This window comes from Microtus ochrogaster, unplaced genomic scaffold, assembly GCF_000317375.1.
Source record: "Microtus ochrogaster isolate Prairie Vole_2 unplaced genomic scaffold, MicOch1.0 UNK1, whole genome shotgun sequence".
NCBI classification, from domain to species: Eukaryota; Metazoa; Chordata; class Mammalia; order Rodentia; family Cricetidae; genus Microtus; species Microtus ochrogaster.
The window spans coordinates 30594711-30602680 of NW_004949099.1; the positions used below are offsets into that span (position 1 = coordinate 30594711).

General features: G+C 40.8%; 1 protein-coding gene across 1 annotated transcript; it reads left to right on the forward strand.

Annotated features, from left to right (window-relative positions):
• Positions 1 to 5911: 5911 nt before the first annotated feature.
• LOC102002231 (olfactory receptor 6C75-like) lies at positions 5912 to 6874 on the forward strand. Its single transcript, XM_005365068.2, has one exon. The coding sequence runs from the start codon at positions 5912 to 5914 to the stop codon at positions 6872 to 6874; it is 963 nt and encodes a 320-aa protein (XP_005365125.1).
• Positions 6875 to 7970: the final 1096 nt, after the last annotated feature.

Sequence of the window (7970 nt, forward strand, 5' to 3'; positions counted from 1 at the left end):
CTACAGAGCTAGTTCCAGGACGGGCTCCAAAGCCACAGAGAAACCCTGTCTCGAAAAATCCAAAAAAAAAAAAAAAAGATAGTGAATATATAAGACTAGATGACTGACACTGACCCAGTGTTAGTGGACCTCAGACACCTGCTGAAGGGCAGCAAAGGCTACGCCAGAGGACATCTGCTGTGCCCTGGTCATGAACAGGCAAAAGCACTTTGATGGTAGAAATTATAGCCATTGTTTTCTTTCAGGGAGAGTTACTTATTGTAAAGGGACAAAGAAATTTTTCTTATATCTTTGATATTGATTATTTATTTATTTATTTGTTGAAAAAAATTTCTGCCTCCTCCCTTCCCTCCTCCCCCTCCTTCCACTCCTTTTTTCCTCCCCCTCCCCCTACTCCATTCCCCTTAACTCTCAAGTCTGAAGAGCAGTCCAGATTCCCTGCCCTGTGGGAAGTCCAAAGTCCTCCCCCTTTCATCCAGGTCTAGGAAGGTGAGCATCCAAACAGGTTAGGCTCCCACAAAGCCAGTTCATGCAGTAGGATCAAAACCCAGTGCCATTGTCCTTGGCTTCTCAGCAGCCTTCATTGTCCGCCATGTTCAGAGAGTCTGGTTTTCTCCCATGCTTCTTCAGTCCCAGTCCAGCTGGCCTTGGTGAGCTCCCAATAGATCAGCCCCACTGTCACAGTGGGTGGGTGCACCCCTTGCGGTCCTGACTTCCTTGTTCATGTTCTCCCTCCTTCTGTTCTTCATTTGGACCTTGGGATCTCAGTCTGGTGCTCCAATGTGGGTCTCTGTTTCTATCTCCATCCATCGCCAAATGAAGGTTCTAAGGTGATGTGTAAGATATTCATCAGTATGGCTATAGGATAGGGTCATTTCAGGTTCCCTCTCCTCAGTTGCCCAAGGTACTAGCTGGGGACATCTCCCTGGACACCTCTTGCCAACCCTAAGATGGCTTCTTTAATAAGGATATATAATTCCCTGCTCCCATATCGACCCTTTCTTTATCCCAACCATCCCATTCCCCCAAGCTCCCCCCATCCTCCCCTTCTCACTTTTCTCACCCCATTTCCCCTTACCCTCATCCCACCTCACCCCGAAGTTCCCAGATTTTGCCCGGCAATCTTGTTTACTTCCCATATCCAGGCAGATGACTATGTTTTTCTTTGGGTTCACCTTCTTATTTAGCTTCTCTAGGACCACAAATTATAGGCTCAATGTCCTTTATTTATGACTAGAAACCAATTATGAGTGAGTACATCCCATGTTCATCTTTTTGGGTCTGGTTACCTCACTCAGGATAGTGTTTTCTATTTCCATCCATTTGCATGCAAAATTCAAGATGTCATTGTTTTTTACCACTGAGTAGTACTCTAATATGTATATATTCCACACTTTCTTCATCCATTCTTCCATTGAAGGGCATCTAGGTTGTTTCCAGGTTCTGGCTATTACAAATAATGCTGTTATGAACATAGTTGAACAAATGCTTTTGTCATATGATAGGGCATCTCTTGGGTATATTCCCAAGAGTGGTATTGCTGGGTCCAGGGGTAGGTTGATCCCTAATTTCCTGAGAAATCGCCACACTGATTTCCAAAGTGGTTGCACAAGTTTGCATTCCCACCAGCAATGGATGAGTGTACCCCTTTCTCCACATCCTCTCCAGCAAAGGCTATCATTGGTGTTTTTGATTTTAGCCATTCTGACAGGTGTAAGATGATATCTCAAAGTTGTTTTGATTTGCATTTCCCTGATCGCTAAGGAGGTTGAGCATGACCTTAAGTGTCTTTTGGCCATTTGAACTTCTTCTGTTGAGAATTCTCTATTCAGTTCAGTGCCCCATTTTTTTTAATTGGGTTAATTGGCATTTTAAAGTCTAGTTTCTTGAGCTCTTTATATATTTTGGAGATCAGACCTTTGTTTGTTGCAGGGTTAGTGACGATCTTCTCCCAGTCAGTGGGTTGCCTTTTTGTCTTAGTGACAGTGTCCTTTGCTTTACAGAAGCTTCTCAGTTTCAGGAGGTCCCATTTATTCAATGTTGTCCTTAATTTCTGTGCTGTTGGGGATATACCTAGGAAGTGATCTCCTGTGCCCATCTGTTGTAGAGTACTTCCCACTTTCTCTTCTATCAGGTTCAGTGTGATCAGACTGATATTGAGGTCTTTAATCCATTTGCACTTGAGTTTTGTGCATGGTGATAGATATGGATCTATTTTCCTTCTTCTACAGGTTGACAACCAGTTCTGCCAGCACCATTTGCTGAAGATGCTCTCTTTCTTACATTGTATACTTTTAGCCCTTTTATCGAAAATCAGGTGTTCATAGGTTTATGGGTTAAAATCCGGGTCTTCTACTCAATTCCATTGATCGACTTCTCTGTTTTTATGCCAATACCACACTGTTTTCATTACTGTAGCTCTGTAATAGAGTTTGAAGTCAGGGACGGTAATGCCTCCAGAAGTTCCTTTATTGTATAAGATTGTTTATCCTGGGTTTTTTGTTTTTCCATATAAAGTTGATTATTGTCCTCTCAAGATCTGTGAAGAATTTTGATGGGATTTTAATGGGGATTGCATTGAATCTATAAATTGCCCTTGGTAGAATTGCCATTTTTACTATGTTGATCCTCCTAATCCAGGAGCAAGGGAGATCCTTCCATTTTCTGGTATCTTCCTCAATTTCTTTCTTCAAAGACTTAAAGTTCTTGCCAAATAGATCCTTCACTTCCTTGGTTAGAGTTACCTCAAGATATTTTATGCTATTTGTGGCTATCGTGAAAGGTGATGCTTCTCTGATTTCCCTCTCTGCTTCCTTATCCTTTGTGTATAGGAGGGCAACTGATTTTTTGGAATTGATCTTGTATCCTGCCACGCTACTAAAGGTGTTTATCAGCTGTAGGATTTCTTTGGTGGAGTTTTTGGGGTCACTTATGTACACTATCATATCATCTGCAAATAATGAAAGTTTAACTTCTTCCTTTCCAATTCGAATCCCTTTGATCCCCTTATGTTGTTTTATTGCTATTGCTAGAACTTCAAGCCCTATATTGAAGAGGTATGGAGAGAGTGGACAACCTTGTCGTGTTCCTGATTTTAGTGGGATGGCTTTGAGTTTCTCTCCGTTTAATTTAATGTTAGCTATTGGCTTGCTGTAAATAGCTTTTATTATATTTAGGTATGACCCTTGTATCCCTAATCTAGGGACAAAGAAATTTATAGCAAAGTGGGAAATGTCAAAGTTTGAGAGGTGGTTACATGACTCTCCTTTTTATAAGAATCTCTCTGTACACTTAAATTTCTTCATTTTAAAGTATGTGAACTGTGGGGCTGGAGAGATGGCTCAGCAGTTCAGAACACTTATTCTCTTATAGAGAGCCCAAGTTCACTTCCCAGGATCCCAGTGGCAGATCACAGCCATGAGTAACTATGGTTCCAGGGGGCTCTGACTAACTCTGGTGGCATCCAAGTGGCAGATCACAGCCATGAGTAACTATGGTTCCAGGGGGCTCTGACTAACTCTGTGGCATCCAAGTGGCAGATCACAGCCATAAATAACTATGGTTCCAGGGGGCTCTGACTAACTCTGTGGCATCCAAGTGGCAGATCACAGCCATCAATAACTATGGTTCCAGGGGGCTCTGACTAACTCTGTGGCATCCACAGGTAACAGACTTACATATGATGTGATGGTACACATATATACAAGTAGGAAAACATTACACATAAAATGGAAATAAATATTTGAGAATTTGATAAACTATGTACAACATAATTCTGTATTTCCTCACACAAGTAATTTTGGGAACCATGAAAAATATACCTCTAAAGAGGTATCTGAATACTATAGAGGACCATGAGGATTATTGAGTGAGGTCAGAAGGTTGCCCTATACAATCTTAATTATAATATTCTCCTGAATTTTTCTATTTCCAACAATGAACAATAAAATGTCTCCTGGGATTATGCTGTTTTTTTAAAATCCAATTCTCATATTTCTCTAATGAATGTCCTAGAGGTTTGTCCTTTTGGACCTTGTGTGACTATACCCATGATAGTAAACAATCCTGTAGTAGTATATCATAGGGTTTATAAATGTATTATCATTTATGACTACAATTATTTTCAGTTATGCGTAATGGACTTCTATAACTAGCTGAAAAGAAAATAGCTACCAACCTCCACAAACAAGAAGATTTCACTTTTATGGTCCTCTTTCCCTAAGTTTCTTTGAATGGCTGTACAACCAGGAGGTATGATATTCATATTAGGTCCCATATAAAGTTAATGCACTTTGTGGAGTGGGTGTGCTATCATGTCTCAAGGAATGGATGACAATTCCATAGAACGATTATTTAGAAATAATTTTCTGTCTTGAAATAATAAATCCTGTATTATTTGATTTGTAGGTCAAAGACATTACAGCTCTCATTTAAGAGTGTTCTTTTACTTTTGTTTTTTTCTCTTGCCTAGGGGGAGGATTTTACTTGGTTGGGAGAAGGAAGAATTAAGTAAAGCATTTCTTTTCCTGGGATCTGCTTCCTGGTAAGTATGTGGCCAAAGGGAGGATGTGCAATTTGAAACAGATTGGTCATTAAGCTAGCACCGTGGTTCCTGGACAGTTAAAGCCGTCGATCTGGGCAGCCAGGAAATTAAACCGAGCTGACTAGTGTTGAGTGTTGACACTGGAGCACCAGTTTCCCTCAGATCCCCAGACTCTTCCTCTTAGAGCTGTCACCCATCATTCTGCCTTCTATGGGGCAATGTCTTTGAAATAACAATGTGCCTTCAGTTCTTGATTCGATTTGCAGCGGAACCTTCTATTAACAATGTTTACAGGAAGGCAAGGGCCATGGACAAATTGTGAAGGACAGCAGAATCAGAAACTCCCGTTCTGCAAGGATAGTAGCTGGGGCAGGACATGGAGTTACACGTTCTGTTTTTCTTCCTTGTGCCTGGATAAAATTCCATTGCACTTGTTTGCCATCTTCACACAGAGTCCCTTTCAACCTCACTGGAGAGCTATGAGAATCTCATGGTAGGCAGCATTTTTACCCCTTCTGGGAAGTGGGAAATAACTCATTCTGCACAGACTTTGTTTAAAAATCAGCTTGGGATTAGGATAGTCGGAGCACAGCCATTTCATGCTATTTCCGGAGGCTACAGTCAGCACATAGGAGGCCTCCAGGACACACGTCTGCAGTCCAGACACCAGCACTGTTTTCTGTAGGGTGACACCTGCAGTGTTCTGTGGTACTTGTGTGTTTCACCTTCAAAAGCATCGTTCTCGGTTTTTATTCTTTACCTTATGTGATATTATCCAGAGATAATATTTTTAAGACTATGCGATTCTGAAAATCAACACAAAACCAGACTACACATTTCATACCTCTATTTTAGAAGTGAGAAATGTAAAAATAATTTACAATAAAGTATTTTCAATTAAAATATGACTCCTTAGAGTAATAAGAGCAATCAATTTTATTTGAACATTTTAAAAATTGAACATAAGTTCTTTTCTCATATAATACATCCAGTTCCCCTCAATTCCTCTAACCTCTCCCCATCTCCCCTAGATCCACTCTTCTTCCATTTCCCTTCAGAAAAGAGCAGGCCTCCAAGAGCCTACAACCGAACACAACAAAACAAGATACAATAAGACAAGGCAAAAGCTCTCAAAATGAAGCTGGACAAGGCAAACCAACAGGAGGAAAGGGGTCCCAAGATTGGGCAAAAGAATCAGAGACATACTGATCCCACTGTTAGGAGTTCTACACAACACTAAGCTAATGGCCTGGTGCAGACCCCTGCAGGCCCCGCACTTAGGGCAAACAACTTTTAAAAGAAGTGGCCACCAATTCAATTATTTATTCTTTGATGATAGCAGATTTGCCTAACAAATGAAGAAGGTTGATGGCAAGAATATCAGGAGCAAGGATGGAGCCGAGGAATGAGACCACGGTGGTGGAGTTTGTGCTGGAGGGGTTCCATGTGGCTCAGCACCTGGGCAAGGTCCTCTTTGCAGTGCACCTGCTGGTCTATCTGGCCTCAGTCGTAGGAAACACACTCATAATCGCCATCACTTGGACTGACCCTCACCTGCAGACCCCTATGTACTTCTTCCTCAGAAGTTTCTCCTTCTGTGAAGGCTGGTTCGTCTCCACCGTAATCCCCAAACTGCTCTCCATCTTTCTTTTTAGAGACAGAGCGATTCATTTCGCTTCTTGCATCACGCAAGCCTTTTTCTTTTTGTTTCTTGGGTCAACAATTTTCTTCCATATGGCTGTGATGTCCTTGGATCGCTACCTGGCCATTTGCAAGCCTCTGCACTACCCAACCATCATGAACGCCAGGGTCTGTTTCCTTCTGGTTTTCTTCAGCTATGTGCTTTCCTTCCTTCTGATGACTGCTGTAATCCTGAAGCTCTCCTGTTTGTCTTTCTGTGGCTCCAATGTCATCCCCCATTTCTTCTGTGACCTTGGCTCCTTACTTCATCTCTCCTGTTCAGACACTAAATCTCTTGAAAGAATGGCTTTTGGTGTCGCCTTGGTTGTCCTTTGCACATCTATCATCACATCTGTTTTTGCCTATATCAACATACTCTTCTCGGTCATGCACCTTCCATCGGCCAGGGAGCGACAGAAAGCTTTCTCCACCTGCTCATCCCACCTCATCGTCCTCTCTCTCATGTACGGCAGCTGCGTGTTTATTTATGTGAAACCGAGGCAAACAAGCCGGCTGGAATCCAACAGGGCGGCTGCTCTCGTGAACACAGTGCTGACCCCGCTTCTGAACCCTGTCATCTACACCCTGCGCAACAAGCAGGTCCACCAGGCTCTGAGGAATGCACTGTCCAGGGTGAACTTACAGAAATAGCATTGCCTTCTTCAAAAGGTGCGTCTTCTTGGTCCATCTAACTGTAGCTCCCCTACCGTGGAAACTGTCTCTATAAAACGTCTGTATGGTGATCTGGTTTATGGTAAGTTCACAAGATCTTTGCTCCCTTAGCTTGCAATGCCCTTTACAGTTTGAAAAAAAAAATGTTTACCACTTTGTGCTGAAAATACCTTCGTTTCTGTTTATTGGCCTTATATTAATTCAACCCAAATAGCATTTATGGAGAGCCTAAAAATATTCATCAAACAATGGTCTTCTTCACATTTTTGAACGATATGTCTGTAGGTTTCATAGACTGTATGTAAATGTTATGTGCTTCACATTCAGGTCTTGGACATCCATGGATTTTGTTATTCATGAAGTTTCTGGAAGGATGTTGACAGATAAGACTCACACTAAGTCGTTAAGCTAAAAATAAGTTACCAATCAGATTCAATATTTGATGTGTGGGATATGTTCTTTTGCTTGAATTTTCTGATACTTAAGGATAAATATGTAAAATTTCTTCTTTACACTTTGTTTACTGAAGTAAAAACCCCAGAAACAAGTTGGGTTTGAGACAAATCAATGATAAACATATTTCTTCCTTTCTTTGGATCCATTTGTTTTAGAGGCACAGTCTAACTCTGGGCGCTTGATATGCATACTTTAAATTTATCACCATTCAGATGTATTAAATATTATTAATATTTTGTTTTAATGGGTTCTTGAAAGAAAAATTATTAATATTTTGCTTTAATGGGGTCTTGAAACAAAAAAATGCAAAACATTTTCACATATGAATCTTTTACTTAGAATTTAGATTGCAAAGGCCTGTACCAATTGTGTTGCTAGGAGATGATCCCATACCATGTAAGAGATATTTTCTGTTAACATAATTTATGTGATGTTTTGGGTTAAGTCAAATTCTGGCTGCCATCTTATACCACAAATTAGTAGAACTCACAATCTTATTTTATTATTAATTCATGTGTGTATGTGCACAGCTACATACATGCATGTGCACATGTGCACACACACACATGAATTAATAATAAAATACATTAAAATCAAGTCAATCATGGTTCTTAGGTTC